At 42.0% G+C, this 21,392-nt stretch overlaps 1 protein-coding gene across 11 annotated transcripts in view; it reads left to right on the top strand.

The window, feature by feature from the left end:
* The window catches only part of KLC1 (kinesin light chain 1), a 117,644-nt gene that overhangs the window by 51,954 nt on the left and 44,298 nt on the right, over window positions 1-21,392 (top strand). For all 11 annotated transcript variants that reach the window (XM_089657251.1, XM_089657252.1, XM_089657244.1 and 8 more), the window contains 6 exons: window positions 2,912-3,142; window positions 8,934-9,012; window positions 10,172-10,397; window positions 12,642-12,729; window positions 19,150-19,251; window positions 20,640-20,813. In XM_089657251.1, the coding sequence (XP_089513377.1) occupies window positions 2,912-3,142; window positions 8,934-9,012; window positions 10,172-10,397; window positions 12,642-12,729; window positions 19,150-19,251; window positions 20,640-20,813 (900 nt within the window). The remainder of the gene's footprint in view (window positions 1-2,911; window positions 3,143-8,933; window positions 9,013-10,171; window positions 10,398-12,641; window positions 12,730-19,149; window positions 19,252-20,639; window positions 20,814-21,392) is intronic.

Genomic DNA, 21,392 nt, shown 5'->3' on the forward strand with positions numbered 1-21,392 from the left:
AGGTCTAATTCCTGGTGTTCAAGGACCCTTCAAGGATGAGTTTTCTTTGTTGTGAAGGTACCTTTTGCTCAAGCATTTGCCTGCAAAAAGTCTCTTGCTGGGATTCCTTTTCGAAGGATAATGCCTATTTGAGGATTCCTTGGGCACTTGCATCAAAAAAGTCATGGGTGGTAAGAGTACTCTTTCTCCTGAGAAAGGGGACAAAAGCTCTACAGGAAAGTCTTTGGATCCTGGGGCAAAGAAAAGTTTTGTTTCTCTCAGGCATCTGGGTTCCAGGTCAAGCCCGGCTAGCAATTCTGCCACAAGTCCTGGACACCTAAACCTGCTAAGTCTAGGAACAAGTCGTCTTCACAATGAGTGGGGTGGCAAGCCTGCAGCCTAAAGGATAAGGTTCTTTCCTTGACCAAGGTGTTGTGTCCATATTCGCTATTCTCTTGGATACCTAGATCTCCTCCTTTAGGAACAATGTGCCTAGGCCTTGCCAGCCCTAGTGACTTTGTGAGATCAGTTCAACACTGTCTCCTCCCTCCCCCCCCCCCCCCCCCCACTAAAGCTCCATCCTCGCCTGCTTCACAGAATAGAAAGGGAAGGTCGTTCCAGTGATCTTCATTGCACTCAAGTGGCCAAGGAGAATGTGGTACTCGGATCTCCTCAAATTCCAAGTGGACTCTCTATAAGCTCAGCCAGATCTGTCACAGGGACTGCTCCACCATCCTGCTTCTTGGGCTTAAACAGCCGCACAAGTAAAGCCATCGATCAAATCCTAAGAAGCAGAGTCTCCTGAGCGATATCATCCTAAAATCTGAGAAATCATCTCACAAAATCTTCCATCACATCTGGAAGCCCTACTTTGCCTGGTGCTAGGCTAGGAAATTCCATCCCAGGATGTATTCTGTAGGCTGAATCTGGTCTTTCCTCCAGTCTGGTGTGGATTAGTGTTTGGCCTTAATTTAGCATCAAGAGGTCGATATTTTGGTTCTAGCCATTTCAGAACTGATTTCACCCACTCATTGGTGAAAGCCTTTGTGCGGGGCATTTCTCACATTGTTCCCTTGGAACAATCCCCAGTGACAATGTGGGACTTCAACTAGGTTTTGTCAGTTCTTCAGAGACCTTCCTTTGAATATGTCAGGTATATCCTTCTATTTCTCTTTTCCTCACTCACAAAGTTGCTTTTCTTGTGGCTATCACCACTGTGAGACGTGCCTCCCAGTTGGCCGCCTTATCTGGTAAGAACCTTTCCTAATGTTACACAGGGGTACAGCTGTCTGATGGCCTAAGGTCTCTTTCATTCTGAAGGTGGTTTCCTCCTTCCATCTTAACCAGGATACTGTGTTTCCCTCCTCTTTGTCCTGCTATGAAACATTCCAAGAGGATTTCTCTCCACTTTTTGGATGTGGTACATGCTGTGCAAGTTTATCTCTCCACTGAAGCTTCTTTTTGACCGGATCCACTCTGTTATTCCTGAGGGTCTCCATAGTGAACATTCTGCCTCTCATTTCCACTCCATTTCCATTTGAATTAGACATGTCATTATCCAAGCCTACAGTCTAAAGGTTCCTCCCATTCTGTTGAGGCACAGTCTACCAGATCTGTCAGTGCTTTATGGGCTTTTCAGCATCGGGCATCCGTTTACCAGATCGGCAAGGCTGCCACCTGGGCTTCTAGTCACACGTTTGTAAGCTTTAACAGGTAGACATTCAAACCTCTTCTGGTGCCAGTTTCGGGTGTAGGGTGCTTCAGGCTGCTGTTTGATTTTCTTTTCAAGCCCTAAAATGCATATGGTTTTTGTGGGCCTGTTATGTTGCCCACCCCTTAGTTGCATTGCTTTTTGACATCCTGATCATCTAAGTCTAAGATCCTTGGTAATGTATGAGTGTGAATATAGAATTTTTGATTTGCCTAAAACTTCCATTTCTTGAAGTACATTTACAGGACTTAGGCCCCCTCCTCTTCATTTTATGATTATTCTTTATTGCTTGTTGCTAAACTGAGGATCTTACAGGGTGGGAGAGGTTATGCCGGAGCTGATCTTTCAGCTTTGATACCGGAGCTGATCTTTCAGCTCTGATACTGGAGCTGAAGATGGCTTTAAGGGATTGTTTACACTTGATTAGTAACAGAAAGTGCCTACTACTTTAATGTGCATTTTTATGTCTTTTTGATGCATTTTTAAAGCAAAAATGAAGCTTAGCAAATGCCTTATGTGTTAGTTTTCCATTTGTTTTAAAGGGGCAGTGATGATGAGGATGTTGCCAGATTTGAGTCATGGTTGGGGTTTTTTTTTATTTTTTTTATTGCTCAGTAGTACCCCTGCTAATCCAGTTTCCTGGCTTATTTAATAGCGCCACTCGGCAGATCTCCAGCTCATCAGTTTCCCGGTTCAGTAGATTTACCCAGTGGTTCCCTGGCTCAGTAGCATTCCCCCCAGTTGTAGTAGCCCCCCACCACCACCACGGCTGCGATTTTTGTGGGGTTTTTTCACTTTTCTTTGCACCTTCAGCCACATAAGCCAATGTAATATGCTTTCCCATGTATTGTCATCTAAAAGTGTAAGTCTAATACATAAAATATTCCTTTGTTGCCTCTAACAAAAGTGATCTAACTGCAGATTGCACCGCAGACAGCAAAGCAAATCTAAACAAGGTCATAGATATCTATGGGGACTTTGAGATACGGCAAAGCAAAATGGGGTAAACCTTTTTGAAGCCTATCACAGTAGCGCATACTCACCTGTGTGTACATGATTGAATGCCAAATTTTTTATTTAGTGATAAATGCTTTGATTGGCATTCATGGTGCTTTAGAAACGCTGGTCAAATGGCATATTTTGAGTGTAAACAACGCCTGCTCATAGGAGCTCACAATCTGAAAAAGGGAGAAAACGAAAACATTTGTATTGTTCTTGCAGGTTATGATGGCCTTATCGAACCACTTGAATGCGGTGGAGTCCGAGAAGCAGAAGTTGAGGGCTCAGGTGAGGAGGCTGTGCCAGGAGAATCAGTGGTTGAGGGATGAGCTGGCCAACACTCAGCAGAAACTGCAAAGGAGTGAACAGTCTGTGGCCCAACTGGAGGAGGAGAAGAAACATCTAGAGTTTATGAATCAGCTGAAGAAATATGACGACGACATTTCTCCATCGGTGTGTAGCTATTACTTATATTTTCCTTTCAGACTAAAGTCATGATTTTCCTAAGAATGCAGTAAAGGTTAAATATGAAATGTTTTTCCTTTCTTCCCTTTTTTACAGTGGAGGCTAGTAGATATAGTAGTTGACATACCGTATTTGCCAGCGTATAAGACGACTTTTTTGCCCTGAAAAACATGCCTCCAAGTGGGGGGGTCGTCTTATACGCCGGGTCCACTTCAGTTGGGATAGACATAGCTGCCATAGTGGCCTTCCGATACTCGCCCGGTGCCCATAGTGGCCTCCCGATGCCCGCCCACCTCATTCTACATACCATCCAGTATCGCGCGGTATCCAGTGCGGCCGCGGCGGGTCATCAGCGTGGCTGCGGCGAGCATCAGCAGCGATACAGGGATGCCACCTTTTCGGCGTGACCGGCCCGTTCTGCTCGGCGGGAAGCAGCGTCGCTCTGGCCCGCCCCTTGTCTACGCAGAGCTCGCACATGCGGACTTGCGCACTAGTGCCAATTACAGGGAGATGCAATTCAAGGGAGGACCAGACTGCTGCTAGTGACATGGAGACAGGGAGGGCAGACAGGGAGCAGGGACCAATCCAATCAGGCTTTGTATACAGCCAACAGCCAACCACAGTACTGCACCATTGTACAGTACAATACAGCATAGAAAATGTCCAGCAGTCAAACCCCTATCAAGCATTCGAATATAAATGAACATGTTGAAATCAAATCTGATGTTCTTTTACGTTTTATTTGGTGTGTGGAAGGTGTGCGGAAGAGGGGTACGGCGAGTATATAACAAACTCTATATTTTGAGTGGAATTGTTGGGGGTCGTCTTATACGCCCAGTCATCTTATACGCCGGCAAATACGGTAGGTCCAGTACAAGCAGTCCAGTAGTCTCTATAATTAGTAGTCTGATGAATGATTGCACACAGCAGTAGCATTTGATTTTAGTTCAAGCAGAATTCCAAGTAAGCAGACAAGTCCAGGGGTTAGACAGAAAAATGGAAACACTACATGAATTGCAGGTGTGAAAGTGACGACATGTTTCATGTTGAAAGCAGAAGTAATGTAATATTCTTTTGCTTCCACTGTGTGATGAGACACTTAACAGGTGGGAAGCCTCACTTTCGTCATTTACCGCATGCACTTCTAGTAATATGGAGCCATGTCAGAGATTACTGAGCTTCAGAGAGGGTGCATTGTTGGTGCCAGCTTAGCTGGTGCCTCTTTGACCGAGGTTGCCAATTTATTTGTAGTGTCGCGAGGTACATTTATCAAAGGTTATGACAGCATATACAGTTTCTGGGAAAACATCATCTGGCATAAGCGTGGTCAGCATGGTCAACTGACTAAAAGAAACAAAAGGACATTGCGCAGGGTTGTGACCCAGAATAAGAAAACAACTTCTGCAAAAGTAACTGCAGAGCTTAAGCTCATCTTCACGGGGAATCGCCTGACAATTTCTCATTACTCCTAATTGGCTTGGATGTGTTGAGTTGTTAAGTTTGCCCACCTGCTGTGGCAATAATGAAGGGTTCCCACTCTACTGTTTTAAATATGTTCTAAAAATATTTTTATGTAATATGAAGAATGTTAGAGAGGAGCTGTAACACCCAGGTGGCCAGAATCGCCCAAAACTTTCAGGCGGACAAGAACTATGTCGGGGAGATCTCACTGTTAAAGGCTAAGGTCATTTTTAAAAGAGGAAAAAAAATATAATTGCGCTTTTTTTGCTGGAAAAAAGTGCCTTTTTTTTCCCCTCAGGAGCCTGCAAAGCATTGCACCCGTTATCAGTGGATTGTGGGTTCAATGTCAGGTTCCTGCACACACTCTCTTTCCAGCTTGTTCCAGTACCTCCATAAAAGCTTATAGGTACGAAGCTGGAAGCAGAGTGAATGGACTACAAGGGCTCTTATCGGCACCCTCGCAGTCCATTGAGAACTACAAGCTGTCCTCCTTGGTGGCAGATAGGACTTGTAGTTTATCCATTCACAGATTCCTGTGAGTGAATGAGGTGGCTGTGCGGAAGGAGCCCCGCACAACCTTGTCATTTTTAAAATGTAACAGCAGGTCCAAAGAAAGGACCTCCTGCCTGCTGTCACAGGTGGTGAGGCGAGGTGCCTTTTTAGTAACACGTTACACCCTAAATACAGGTGTTACACATAACATGTTACTAAATGTGAACTTGTCCTTTAAAGCAGGGGTGTCAAACTCCATTTAATCGAGGGTCACATCAGCATTCTGTTTGCCTTCAAAGGGCAGGTTGTATGCAGAGTTCAGGAGTGTGCGAGGTACAGAGTGCAGAGTTCAGGAGTGCGCTATGTGCACAATTCAGAGTTTAGGGGTGCACTGTGTATGGAGTGCAGGATTGAGGAGTGCGCTACTTAGAGTGCAGGGTTTGACTCTCTTTCACAGGCTGGGAGATCATTGATCGCATCTGTCCCCGCCATGAGGGCAGGTGAGGATCTGTGAGAGCTGTGAGCTACCGAGGGGAAAGCTGTCCATGTAAATACAGAAGGCTTACGTGTTTACTAGTGATATTGGCGAGTAAGGAGCAGAGGGTGAAAGCCGGAGGTGGCGGAATTGAGTTCTGCCATGTTCTGGCTGAAAAAAAGCCCTGGCTGTAAGGACCGTGTGAAATGGCCTGGAGTGCTTTAATGCATTCAAAACATTGAGGCTTTTTTCGCTAGGCTTCAGCAATACCTAAAGTATCCCTTTTGGTGGCCTTTAATAATTTTTCTAAATAGTGCATGATTTTTATGCCTGAAGGTCATTTTTAAAAAATAATGCTTTTGGAGGTGTTAACATGTTAAAAAGTATGCTGCTGGGCTTGATACAGTGGCACAGGTCTCGCTAGCAAAATTATTTTCATGGTACCCATAAATTTAGTTGTTGAAAGAAAATGTTTAAAATGGGCAACACAGTGGCTAAATGGTTAGCACTTCTGCCTGGCAGTACTAGGGTCGCTGGTTCAAATCCCAACCACGGCACCACCTGCCTGGAGTTTGCATGTTCTCCCTGTGTATGCGTGGGTTTCCTCCGGGTACTCTGGTTTCCTCCCACTCTCCAAAGACATGCTGGTAGGTTAATTGGATCCTGTCTAAATTGGCCCTAGTATGTGTATGTATGAATGTGAGTTAGGGACTTTAGATTGTACGCTCCTTCAGGGTTAGGGACTGATGTGAATGTACAATATATGTGTGTAAAGCGCTGCATAAATTGATGGTGCAATAGAAGTACCTGAAATAAAGACTTTAATTATTGTCAATTGACTTGTTTGCAACACTGCTGACTTTTAAGACCCCTCATCTGAAAAGCACACGCAAACAACTATGAGAAACACTGGAAGTGATCCAATCTGTTGCAGTATAGCTCAGGAAAATTGTCAGTCAAATTGCTCCAGGCTGTCAAATTGATGCTGGCTTTACTACTTGGTGAGTCACTGAACTGGAACAAGCATGCAGCCAGTGAAGTCTTAACTCCTGACTGTATTGTTGTTTCATAGTGGTGACTCATTAGGTAATGACACAAAAACCGTGATGACCGCCACGAAAACCTGTACCTTTACACACAGGTCCACAGTGGTAGCTCCCTTGTTTCATTCCTGAAGAGCTGTCTTTAAAATCTCCTCTAGATAAGTGGTCATTGCAGAGCTGAGTATGTGCTTTGTGCCACACCTTCCACATTTCCTCTTTTCCGACTGTATAGATTATTGGAGTCTGTTTGAGGATTTCACCTCCCTAGAGAAAGAGATTGTATAGAATCATTGAATTGTCTCCTTCCTATCCTAGAAAGGAAACTGTTATCCTGGTTGTAAATATCATAAGACATTTGCAGATTCAATTGTAAAGCAAATTTAATGAAGGAAATCGCATGTATTTATACAGTGCTTTTATTTATAGCTTGGCAAATGGCTTCTAATTTAAACTGACTTTACAGGATGAATCGCTAGACACAGGATGCTTGGTTTTACTGCTCTATATTAGGGTTGATATGGTTTATTAAAATTTTAGCAAAGCATCTTTGTTTAGGGTTCGTTCACACCAGCTCTGGTGGGCTGCATTGGGCAGAGTTGCTAAACACATAGACATGGCTATTAGCTCTATATCCTATTGTTTCATTTCACACCAACCCACTGCATTGGTTTGCACTAAAAAAAAACCTGGTTGCATTTTTATGCAGTGGAGCATGTTCCAAGGTTCTAAAATGCTTTGAAGCATTGGGTTACTGTGCTGCAATTTAAAATAAAGGGAAAGGAGGTGGTGGATTTTAAATGAATGCACTGACTTAGTGACCTCAGCACTTGGTTCTGTTGTATGTTAACTGGAAGTGTCGGTTAATATATATGCAGATTGGATGCAGTATGAACGGCATCCAATCCACATGACTTGAAACAACATTGCTTCCTGTGGTGCCTGTTCACATATGTCTGGTGCACTGGCGGTGCGGATTCAGTGCGGTTTGAAAAAGAGTCATCTACAATTTCTGAGCAGTGCCTTCAGGTTCAGATGTCAATTACAGGCTGTTGACTTCTGTGGGAACCATTTTTAAACCACATATATGTGAACGGGATAAAACTCTGAGCTAATCTTGTCCTGAACCTGATGTAAACCTGACATGAACAACTACTGTGTCAATTAGCTGTGAAACCTGAGCTTCAGTCCCCACCGCACATGTGTGAATCGGCTCTAAGAGGCAATATTACCTACCTTTCCGGTAGCCTATTTGTCAAGACACTTCTTACTCATGGCTCCCTGACTGTTGCAATTATTTTTGCACATGTCCACATCATTGAGTCCAGGTTCACACTGATGTGCGGAATTTGCACTGGTTTCTGTGCGATTTCTGCACCGCATCACGATCGCACTCCATTCATGTGAACTGCTGTGGGTGTGTATGTTAACACCCCGAGATCAGTTCACAAAACGCGGTATGATGTGCAGAATCGGATCGCATTGGTGTGAATACCCATGCGATGAGATTCTGGTGCGGACACTATTTTGGTGTGGATGCGGTGCGATCTGAGCCACACAAGATGTACGGCTAAAATTGCACCACACAGCAATCGCATGTGATTTGCACAGGAATGCAGTGCAGTTCCTGTGCGCATCACATGTGATGTGCTGCACCACATCAGTGTGAACCCGGGATAAAGGATTCATGCAATTGTCAGGGTCCAACAGAAGTCATGGCATTGACATGTGCATTTGAGCATGGCTGTTACATCTCTGAGTTCTCTGTGAAGGAAGAGAAATTAAAGGATTAGTTCATCTAAAACTGAAATTTGAGTTTAGAGTAGAAGCTGGGAAGGTAAACTCCAAAGGTTTCCTATATTTCTGGGACTGTCGTAATTTTACCTCTTAGCGCTTGAGCTTGTAGGTCCTTTCAATCTGCCATGGCCTTTATGATGGGCTCTCTCCCTCTCCTGTAGCTTTTTTTTATTTTTTTTTATTTTATATTCTATATGATTTAATTTCTATATTCACAACCCCACCCAGTACTTGGTGTCCTTTGGTGGCCATACTTACCTTTACTGCCACCATGAAAAAAATCTTGACACTTTTGAGCATCATGTGACATTTAATTTCTCCTCTACAGTTCAGCACCAGGGTCCTGAGCAGTCAGTCACCAGGCCCCAGTGCTATCTTATGCTAGCATGCCATTGAGTTGCAATAATTGATGCCTTTGTGTATTTTAATATATACCTTGGGTGCTTTGTATGTGTGATAATGAGGAGATGATAGATTTTACTGTGGTAGAATTCAATGTACTATTATTTTTCAGGATGATAAGGACAGCGATTCATCTAAGGAGCCTCTTGATGACCTCTTCCCCAATGATGATGATGACCAAGGACCAGGAAGTAAGTGCAATTCCCAATTCTTCTTGGAACAAATTCAGCAATTGGGTAATCTTACAGCTGGCCACGGGCGGGCTAATATTTGATTCGATTTTTATTTAATTTGTTAAAGTGTGTGCTATCCTAATATTTCATATTCCTGATATGTCTACTGTACTGTTTTTTTTTTTTTATCCAGTATACGGTTCTTTGTATTGCTTCCTTTGTGTGAAATACCTGGTCCCCTCTGCTTTGCTATTTCAAGCTGACCGTGCTTGGCATGCATGCACATCCATCTCAGTGTGGTCAGTTTTTTTTTCTGGTGGTGCTGTGAGAAGAGGCTGCCTAACCTCCAATGGTCAGACCGCTGCTCCCCTACACAACCATTCATTGGGAAATTCAGTGTACTGCTGTTTCTCCACCAATACCACTCCAAGCCCCTTATACAGATGAGAATGTGTGCGTGTGTGCGTGTGCGTGTGCGTGTGCGCACACGTGTGTTTTCACATATACTTTAAGTTAAAAAAGATTTTTGCTACCGTAACAAGACTTGATGATCCATATATTCCTGTGCCTTGTCAGCTCGGCATCATAGGACACATTAGTATTATCATGTGCCATTTAATGGAAATCTGTAGACATCTCCTTTAGATTGGGACGGTAGCCCAGATAAAAAGCTTATCTCAGTATTCAAGGGCTATTTGGTGAGTGTTGGCAGATCTGACTGGTGCTGATCATCACTTTAACAGGTTGATTCCTGCCCCTCCCTGTCTAAAATGTCAATCTTATTACAGTGTAGCTGAACTTTAATATGAAGGAACAGTCCACCCAAAAGTAATAATTTTTTTGGTAGATCCTGGCATTTTTTTTTTTTTTTTCTTTCACCCACTCCGTTGATAGTGAGGCCTCCCCACTTGAGCTCCTAGTTCTGCCAGCCTGCCATTGGCAGTTTAGACTGAGCCGCAGCTGGTTGCTTTTTTATTGTTAGATTGGTAATGCAATAAAAGCATAGATGTCCCTCTGCAGTAAGAGGAGCAAGAGTTTATGCAGGCAGAGTCAGAATCTGGGATTCCCATGTAATGAAACAAGGGCTGATTTAACCTGTAGCACTTTTCCAATGATGAGCCATCAATGTATAGAGGGAACAACTGCTAAATCTGAATTTTGTGCTTTTTTTGTGCAGTACAACAACAGCACAGCAGCGCTGCAGCTGCGGCTCAGCAAGGAGGCTATGAGATCCCTGCACGGTTAAGGACTCTTCACAATCTTGTGATTCAGTATGCATCCCAAGGGAGGTATGAGGTGGCTGTTCCTCTCTGCAAGCAAGCCCTGGAAGACCTAGAGAAAACCTCTGGCCATGATCACCCTGATGTTGCTACAATGCTCAATATACTGGCTCTGGTGTACAGGTGAGTTACCTACCTATATAGTAAAGTACAGCTTTATGTTTTACTATATTTAATTTTTTTTTTTTAAACAAAGCAGCAGATTGGGGTTACATAAAGTATCAGTAATTGGCCTCTTGCCTGTAAGGGCTCTGTAGGGCTGCACAGTGGCTCAGTGGGTAGCATTGGAGCATTGAGGTCCTTCATTATAAACCCAACCAGGACACTGTCTACATGGTACATGTCTAAAACAAATCCAGAATTGCAATGTGTGGACCAGGGTGGCTCCCTTATTATTTTCAATGGCACCTACCACATGATATTGTGCAAAAAATCACATTGCGTGAAGCTTTGTTGCCAAAAAATTGCCTTGCCCTGGGAGATAACAACCCACACTGTGTATAAAAAAAAAAATGGATACAAACTTTTTCAGCTGACTCTTAGATCCAAAGCAAATTTGTTAAGCCCTATCTTACAGAAAGTCAGCCTTCAGAGACTGTTGGTCCTACATTTCTGTCCAGAGGTCCAGATGACTATGGTTGCTTTACGGTGCAGCAGGGTGACTGTCCATAATCATGTGAGCATTCTTCTATAAGAAGACCGGATTATTTGGAAGAACCTGTCTTCTGCCCAATTGGTTTTGCCCACCGCTGACCTTTTGCTCAGCATTACTCATCTAGGTACCAAGGAGAGGGGGAGCTGAAAAGGTTATTGCAAAAAAAATAAATGTGATCCCTGGCACTCCTTTTGGTTGTGCATTCTTGTTGCACATCTTGAACATCCAGTCTACATCAGTATGCTAAGTGGTTGCAGAAGGCTAACTGTCAGCCAGCTTGTACAGCAGAAGTTTGTTTAACCCAGGTAAGGAGAATGCATATTTAAAGGATGGCTAGGGATCAGGGGCGGACTGACAACTCATGGGGCCAGGGGCATTTCATGGGGCCCCTTACTGACCCCGGGCCCTTGGGCAATGCCCGAGTTTCCAAATGGTCAGTCCGCCCCTGCTAGGGATGCATTCTTCATGTAACACAAGCACCTGGAGGTGCACACAAAATGAATGACTTCTGTAAGGGCTAATCACTGATCATTACACTTTACCTTAACTTTAGGTTTTATCATACAAAACGTATGTTCAACCTGGAGCAAGAAGCATACAGGTATAAAGGGAGGTTGGGAATGCCTTTTATCATGCACCCCTGGCACCTTCCACCGCTCCTTTGTGAAGGTTTTGAGTGCAGGCTATGTGCAGGCTGAAGAACCATAGGAAATGTAGTTCTGTGTACACAAGGATTTGAAGTAGGGAGATCTGCAGATCCCTCCACCAGACAACCTAACATGGACCATTTTTAGCTGATTTGATGGTGTCATTGTCCATACAAATGATGATTACTGTACTCTGTTTTGGAGCACTGGAGAATTTGAATTTAAAGATTATATAGATAAATATCGTGCTGCGCTCCTCTATTATTATCATCAAAGACACATTGATTACGTGTAAAGAATAAACTAAAATCTAATATAAAGTGTGAAAAAAAATAAATTTTTTGATTTAATATATGTTTATTGAATATTTTTGGGTTGTGTTTGCAGAGAATTCACTGTATTGGCTCACAGGTGGACAGTTGGTTTTGAATTTTAAAGATTGTTGTACTCAGACAGGACGAATGGAAAGCAAGAATGGATGGAGCCTAAAGATGATCTTCTAAAAATGGAGACAAGAAATGTGTTCTGCCTACACCAGCCTGTTGACAGTTCTCACTTTTCTAGCACTTTACAGAAATGGTTATATTGGTTGCTGTGAACAATGTTGGCAGTTCTCTGTTTTGCATAAATTTAAGAAAGACCAGATCGACCTGTTAATCTGCTACTAGTCTTTTTAGGTGGCTGTCAAATCCAGCCTGGGCCTGCTGAAATGCACATGAGTCTTCTGTTGACTTTTTTTTTGTAAATGCCTGCTTGAGTATGTTGCACATTTTAGAGCATAACTGAACCCAAGAATAAAAATATATTGCAGTTTATCAGTCCTTAGATGTGCTGGCTACATTCTTAATATTCTTAACCTGAAAAAGAAAACGGTTTAAAATATATAAAATTTGAGAGAAATGTCCTTGTTACTTTCTTAGAGATGATCTATAAGCATAAAGCAATGCAATTTTATTTTTCGAAAGTACTAATACGCTTTAATATTCTTCATCTGAACACTGGCTTTAGCAGAAGAATGAATTGGAGTACAATTCAATTTAACCTCTTCCTTAAATTCTGTTTCAGGGATCAGAACAAATACAAAGATGCTGCCAATCTATTAAACGATGCCCTGGCCATCCGAGAAAAAACTTTGGGCAAAGATCACCCAGCGGTCTGTAACTGAATTCTTTTCACTCTATTTTTACTTTTTTTTTCTCCTAACACAATCCCTTCCCTAATCTGGTGTTAACTAACCTTAATGTTAAACTCAACAGGAGAGAATGCTTATAGATTGGCTGATGCCTAGATGTAGCAGGTATGACTCTGTAGTTCTGAGCACATAAATAACCAATCAGCCCTAATATGCTCTACACGCACGCATCTATGTTTTTGTTAAAGCAGCAGTCCTCCCAGCACCACCACCTTCATCCTGTGGGGCAGGGGTATCAAACTCTATTTCATTGCAGGCCACATCAGTATTATGGTTGCCCTCAAAGGGCCAGTTGTATGACTAGATGTCCAGAGCACTCCACCCTTACATCAGATATCAAGAGCCCCCCACCATCAGCAGTCAAGATTCCCCCACCTCCCTTTACATCATAGTGCACCCCCCTAACCTTGTAGGGGGTGTCGCAGCTGCAGGAGCGGTGAAAGGGCCACATAAAATGGCCTGGTGGGCCGGATTTGATCAATGGGCCTTGTGTTTGACACATGCGCTCTAGCGATTTTTAAATATGAAAGGGATTTTCTCCCATTGAATTCTGCAACTAAATTAAATTGATGGCTTGTTTTAAAGGGAAACTATGCACTTTAACATTGCTTTTGATGTGACTTTAGCATAATTTCCTTGTTTTCTAAACTTTTAATTACTGTACAGCATATATAAAGGCATATACAGGTTTACCTCGGTTTATGAATTGAATGCGTTCTTTGGGATGTTTCGTACTGTGAAAATTTTCTTCACTATAGCTCAGAGAATCAGCTGTCACTTCCCCCCAGCTAAAAAAAAAGAGTTTCCTTTTAGTTTATTTCTCTGAGTAAAAAGAAACAATGTTTCCTTTTAGTTTGTTTACTGAGATATAAGAAACAGTTTCCTTTCGCTTTGGGGAAAGTGACAGCTCATTCTGTGAGCTATAGTGAAGAAAAAAGAAGCCAACAATTACATTTATAAATCGACACCGACATGCACTTTGTATTGCATAAAAAATTTGTAAACTGAGGCATTATTTTCAATGGATTTTCATTTGTAAAGTGAAAATTATGTTAACCGAGGCGTTCGTAAACCGAGGAACACCGGTATAATGATTGTAAATGCTTCCTTTTAGTGGTCATTTGAGATTATTGATCCCTACTCCATTACTATTGAGTGCAGTCATGGCAAAGGAACAGGATCTCTTGTAGGAAGTACCCCCGCCCAGAGATATTCCACTACTGCAGTTCAAACCCTGTGTAAGCTCTGCTTCCTTTTTGTCAGCTGACAGTGCCTCATGTCAAGACTCATGTTTGGCTGCTGAGGCCAAAGCACTTCACCCTGGGAGGGTCAGTACGTGCTCCTCCATTCCTAAAAGGACCGGGTGTTTAGAGAAGGGTCTGACAGAGCAGTGGGTGAGCAAAAGGTCATTATTAGCTAATGGGACTTTTTTGTACCTGTCACAAAGTTGAGAAAGCTTTCAACTCTAAAGTCTCATGAAAGTGAGAGAATTCTTTTAGTTGTTATGGAACAGGTGTCCCCATCAAAAGATTTTCCCGTTATTTTTTCTTTAGTGACAACTTCAGTCCAAGTGAAAATGGGCACCAGGATATTAAGGGAATGTATCTCTCTAGTGGGGACACAAACCACAATAAAAACTTTTTAGGGGTTTTAGTCTGTCCACACTTGTTTCAGAGGTTTAAAAAATATTTTCACTTCAGATGCATTTAAAAATGGCTGAAAGGTTCATTTCAATACCAGATAACCAGTAAACATTTCCAGAAAGACAGAGTAATCATACCCTATGCAAGGCACACTACATTAAAATGGCAGAGCGATTTCTTGGTAGGGAGGTTATGGGAAGGTGGAATGGAGGAACTGCTGCTTTACCAGAACTTGCTGCTTTTAATATTGAATTAGCAGTTTGATTATTTTTAGATTTATGATTATAGTGCAAAAAATTATTTTACAAACAAATCATATAGAATTAGTAGATGTAACCTGATCCCTCATAATAAAGGACAAATATTAATTTGATGGGTAGAAGTTTATCTCGCTGGCTTGAAAATAATTCCAGATTATGACTGTTCAGTAAGATGTATTTACCTTGGTGAAAAGTGTAATTGCTAATTAGCAGTACCAAATTCTTGACCAATGGCTGACAAGACTGCACTTTCCTAAGCCAATTATTCTAGTTTGTAGCAACATGAAAGGCCTCTTGCACATGGTACTGATATTTGAGTGTCGGCATTTCTGGGCGTGATTTCAGGCCTTTGTGTTACACGTATTTGTGCGTACAATACATTCCTTATGGCAAAATCTATAAATTATCAAAATATTTATGTTCATTTGCACGTACCGGTACAAAATACTGACAGGAATGCAGATTTTTCCATTTATTTTTTTTTTAATATACTTTATAATACACAACACTCATACACACGTGTGTGTACAAGCACATTGTAAACAATCGGCTACATTTTAGATCAATGAAAGAAAATGCTGTACTGAGCTTTTTCAAGCTGCATTGTGCAGGAGGTCTAAATGTATAAATAAGTACATCGATTTTAATGGAAGCTGAAAATGCTTCTTGATCCGAAGCTCACCACATAATACAATCTGATTTGTACAATTTCCTTTTGTACTGTAGTACAGTACTGTGCAAATGTTTTAGGCAGGTCTGAAAAAAATTCTATAAATTAGGAATGCTTTCAGAAATAGAAGTGTTAACAAAATGAAAAGTAAATGAACAGAAGAGAAATCCAAATCAAATCAATATTTGGTGTGATCACTCTTTCCCTTCAGTTTCTGAAAGAACTTGGCAGGTAGGTTGTTACAAACACCTTGGACAACTTACTATGGATCTTCTATGTATGTTGGCTGCCCCAAATTCTTCTGTCTCTTCATGTAATCCCAGACAGACTCTGTGATATTGTGATCAGGGCTCTGTGGGAGCCAAACCATTACTTCCAGGATCCTTGTTCTTTTTTACACTGAAGATAGTTCTTATTGGCATTGAATTGGGGTCATGGCCTGCCACAAAATAAATTTGAGGCCAATCACACGCCTTCCTGATGGTATGGCTTGATGGAAAATTATCTGCCTTTATTTCTCAGCATTGAGGACATTGGTTGTAACCAAACCTCCAACTCCGTTTGCAGGAATGCAGCCCCAAACTTGCAAAGAACATTTGTCATGCTTCACTGTTGCCTGCAGATACTCATCATTGTACTGATCTCCAGCCCTTCACAAACTGCCTTTTGCTACAGCCAATTAAATCGAATTTTGACCCGTTGGTCCAGAGCACCTGCCACCATTTTTTTTGCACCCCAGTTCTGATGTTTTTGTGCATAGTTGAGTTGCATAGCCTTGTTTCCAAGTCAGAGGTAGGGCTTTTTGGTCATAATTCTGCCTCGAAGACTATGTCCAGCCAGTCTTCTCCGGACAACAGTAGATGGTCAAAGGAACTGAGGTGTGTAAGAAATGGCAGCAGGTGCTCTGGACTGATTAGTCAAAATTTTAAATATTTGGCTGTAGCAAAAGGCAGTTTGTGAAGTGCTAGAGAGCAGTACAACAATGGATGCCTGCAGGCAACATTCAAGCTTGGTGGAGGTTCCTTGCAAGTTTCGGGCTGCATTTCTGCAAATTGAGTTGGAGATTTGGTCAGGATCAATGGTGTTCTCAATGCTGAGAAATACAGGCAGATGCTTATTCATCATGCCATACCATCAGGAAGGCATGTTATTGGCCCCAAATGTATTCTGCAGTAGCACAGCAACCCCAAACATGCTGCCAATGTCATTAAGAATGATCTTCAGTGTAAAGAAGAAAAAGGACTCCTGGAAGTGGTGGTTTCGCTCCCACACAGTTCTGATCTCAACATATTCAAGTCTGTCTGGGAGTACATGAAAAACAGTAATATTTGTGGCATCTTTGGTTAGTTCTGCAAGATGTTTGGAACAACCTACCTGCCGAGTTCCTTCAAAAACTGTCTGCAAGTGTATCCATAAGAACTGAATAATTGAAGTAGTTTTAAAGCCAAAGAGTTGGTCACACAATATTTTGATTTGGATTTCTTTTCAGTTCATTTACTTTACATTTGTTAATCGATAAATAAACTATTAACACTTCTATTTCTGAAGGATTAATTTACAGCATTTTTTCACACCTGCCTAAGACAGTACTGCAGAGTACTGTACTAACTGCCTGGCGGATTTAATACAGATTGATTGGATAATTAGGTCCTCAGATTTCATAGTTTTGATAAATCTAAAGTTGATTGTAAAAAGATTGTATGATTAGATTGTAATGGTGTATGGTGACCTTTTTAAAGTGGATATAAACTCGAAGGGATTTTTCTTTAAAGCGAAAGTAAACTCTTTGAAGGGAAAAAAAAAGCAGAGGCAAAATGTGCTACCACTTTATTGTATTGTCTGCATTAAGGTGAAAGAAATTTCAGTACCTGTTTTCTCCACCCTAAATACCCACTGGAGTCATCTCTTGATCCAGCATTGTGCCCGCCTGCAGCAGCACCGTTTTCTCTTCCTCACTCAGAGCCAGAAGCTCCTGCTGCTGTTTGTCAAATCCTGTGAAGAGGGAGCAGGGGATGTGGCTGAGCAGTGCAGTGTGTGCGTCTATAGACACACACAGCGCGGCTTGAAAGCTTGCCTGCATGGGGGCCCGCCAGCACATGGCTTGCTAAGGGGTCACCCACAGGGAAGAAGGAGCTGATAGCACTTTTCAGGAGACTGCAGAAAAAAAGGTAATAGAAAATGCACAGAGCAGATAAATATAACTTTTTTATTTTAATAAAAAAAAAGCACTTTAAGTTAAACCTATCAGCGTTTGTGACATTTTGTAATTAGTGCTCTTTAAAGAGACGCTGTCACTTTTCCAATTTAGGGTAAAGTGACAGTGTGTGCAGATCATCCTTCCACCTAGGCCTTTATACTTGCCGAGCCACACTACCAGAGCCCTCAATAAAGGAGCTAGGCTTCTAGTTATGGGGGAGCACATGACCTCTCCCATGTGACAGTGCTCATGTTTGAGTGACCCATCCCCAAGCTCTGGTTGATGAGCCTGTGTCATCTTTCCCTTGTCCTAAACTCCCAACACTGGAACCTAAACAGACTGGGTAGTAAGAGGGAGTGGCGTGGTAAGCATATAATCTTGGGAGTAATTAGGGTAGGTTGATTGGAAACATTGTCATTTTGCCCTGAATGGGTAGAGCAGTGGGGGAGAGGTGAGTATAAGGGCTTATTCACATGGGCGCTCAGCACCATGCAACAGCCAGAGCCATTTATTTACTTTTTTCCCACCACTGAGCTGTGAGCAGCCAGCCCATAGAAAGGAAAAACATACTATAAATATGTGAGCGCTTCATCAGTATCTTTACTGCAGAGATTACAATGAACGTGTCAGTGCATTGGAACAACTGCTTATAGTCCATCTGAGTAGTGTGCCCGTAAGCCTAGGTTCACACTACAGCGGTGCGGAAATCACATGTGATTCGCACAGGAACCACACTGCATTCCGGTACAAATCACATGCGATTTGCATGCAGTGTGATTAGAGCCATACATTTTGTATGTCTCTATTCGCACCACACCCGCACCAAAGACATGCAGGACCCTTTTATGGTCCACACTAGATTCGGATCACATAGGTATTCACACCTATGCGATCCTATTCTGCACATTGCACCACGTTTTGTGGATCAATGTCGGGGTGTTTTTTAAAATACACACCCGCATCGGTTCGTATGAACTGGGTGCGATTGTGATGTGATGCACTGAAAATACTGCAAATTCCGCACCTCTTCAGTGTGAACCAGGGCTAAAGGTGATATTGTTGCAGCATAATTGAGTGAGTCCTCTCTAAAGGGTTACGGGATCACTGGCACTGTTCTCATGCTGCATCTTTGAGGGCCATCCACCCTGAAAGAGAAGGCAAGAGGAAAGGGTAACCTGTGAGTCACATGACTGGCATGAAGACCTCTGGAAAAGGGAAGTATAAAAACAAAAGCATAAATACATGTTTAGGGTGCCTCCCAGAGGATGCAGTGAAGTGAGGGGTATCTTGTAGTTGGTCTTTAATTATTTTTCTTGACTTCAGAAATCACTACAGCACTCTATTATCAATCAGTTATTTTATGATGATGCCCGCTGGTTGTTATTGCACCTTTTATAGGTGTTTGACAGAGGTCCTACCTGACCTATAAGCTTTCAGAGTAGCAGACACCCAGTCCTTCTGTATGCATTCTGCAGATATTAGTCTGTCTTCTTTCTTCTCAATTTGAATCCATTTTCTTTCAATCAGCGCTGATCCTCTGAGCCGCTTTGGTGTTGTGGTAATGCATTGGTTGAAGCCTGTAGATATTAAGCTGTGTATTATCCTCTGCAGGTTGCAGCCACTCTTAATAACCTAGCTGTGCTCTATGGGAAGAGAGGGAAGTACAAGGAAGCAGAACCATTATGTAAGAGGGCACTAGAAATCCGGGAAAAGGTAAGCTGATGAACTGCTAAGCAACTGAATATCTTTTGACTTTGACATTTCTGTGCTTATTTAAAGTGTTGTGACCAAAGAATACTGCCAGTAATAGGAGGCAGCTCACACATTCCATATGTATGACAAGTGCTTCTTAGGTGTCAGAGTATTTTATTGTACATGTTGAAAGAATGTAAAAATTACAGAGATGACTTCTTCAAATAATTACACTATTGTCTATAAAATGTATATTTAATAGTCTGTATAAGTTCTAAGTAACTTCAAAGATGTTTAATTATCTTTAGCTTATTTTGCATTATTTCGGTATTTCACTTAGAGACAATTCCACTTTGCCATGCAGGGTAAAGTGACATTGTCTATGAAAAGCCCCTCTTTAATACTGCTGCCCTCTTATACTTGCCTTACTAGCCCTTTCTTGCTGTACCTTCCAAGTCTGTAGTGTTGCTTTACATTTCTGGCTGTGATGAAGGAAGGAGTAGTGAGGGATCACCGCTAAGGTGAGTATAGTGGGGCCCTTTCCAGAGATGCAGCGGCTTTGCTCTGCCTAGGCAAGCTAACAATGTCTAAAGCCCAACTCAAGACTTTGTTGTGTGAATGAAAATAAAAATTAAAGTTTACAAACATATTATATTTACCTGCTCTGTGCAATGGTTTTGCACAAAGCAGCCCAGGTCCTCCTACTTTGGGGTCCCCCACCAGTGCTCCTGGCTTCTCCCCCTGCTGAGTGCTCACCACAGGAAGCTGCTTTCTATGGTGGTCCCTCCTGTGGGCTCGCTCCTGAGCTGAGCTGCTTGCATCTATTCAGGCACACAGCCTGGCTCGGCCCTACTCCCTGCTCTCTGCTCACAGGCTGAGTATTAGGAGGGAGCTGCCAAAGGACACAACAATCACAGATCACATGCAGTGCGCACCCCAGGAGGCGCACGGTTGTGGGAGGACGTCCATGGACGCGCTCCGAGAACTAGCTGACTGCGCTGTAGCTGTATTTTCACTATAGCGCAGTCGGGAACTGGTTAATTCAGAGAATGCAGTAACCTTAAAAAAAAAAAATAAATAAATAAATAAATTTTACCTTTACAACCACTTCAACTTTGAAAACTGGGCTAGAGATAGAACTTCTGTCTGATGACATTTTATTTATTTTGTAGTTACTTTCACAGGTGACAAGATTTCTCTTTGGTATAGTGGGGAATAGAACCTTTTGTGGGGGCTTTATTGTTGCTTTGCTCTACTTGTCACAGTGACCATGACTGTAATTGGCAGGAATAATTATAGGAACTTTATTTTCTAAACATTTTTTTTTTTTTAGAATCGTAACGTTATATTAAGGTTTATTACACTGGTAGATAAATTATATATTTTATTATTTTTTCTTTTCTGTGCAGGTATTGGGTAAGGACCACCCAGACGTAGCTAAACAACTGAACAACTTGGCCTTACTGTGTCAGAACCAAGGCAAATATGAGGAAGTGGAATACTATTACCAGAGAGCATTGGAGATTTACCAGACCAAATTGGGGCCAGATGATCCAAATGTGGCAAAAACTAAGAACAACCTGGTAACCTTTTAGAGATAAAATAATAGTTTTAAATCTTTGTGTGCTGTAGTAATAACCATACCCTTCTCTGGAAACACATGAACCCAATCATTTAGAGGGACGTCAACATACTTTGATAAAGTGGTTAAAGAGTCATACAGCAAAAGGCTAAATCCTTTGTTGTCTCTGCAGTTATAATTATTTATAATACATAGATAATCACATTTATAATAGGTTATGGATGGTTGGCTCTTGGCTAATGAGCATGGAAGACTGCTGGCTGGACCATAACAAATTGCCAAAAACTCTTGGTTGTATGGATTATACAGCAAGAAACAATAAAAAGCACCTCCCTAAGCTTGGTAAATGACCATTGTGTTAGAAATGCCCCCAATAATATGACTTGAAGTGGTTGATGCTATTAGGATAAGCTGCACCATAGGATCTGGGAAATTTGGCATCCAGTAGTATTAATAATCCTTAAATATTAATTTTTTTTTTTGTTATAGCTGTGATCTGTGGTAAGTCATTTGGAAAACTCTAAGAAGGCATCGTAGACCAGACCTTTTGAACATTGCCGTAGTTGATACACCCATCCCA

This window comes from Staurois parvus, unplaced genomic scaffold, assembly GCF_062004578.1.
Source record: "Staurois parvus isolate SC_StPar_1 unplaced genomic scaffold, SC_StPar_1.0 ptg000978l, whole genome shotgun sequence".
Lineage (NCBI taxonomy): Eukaryota > Metazoa > Chordata > Amphibia > Anura > Ranidae > Staurois > Staurois parvus.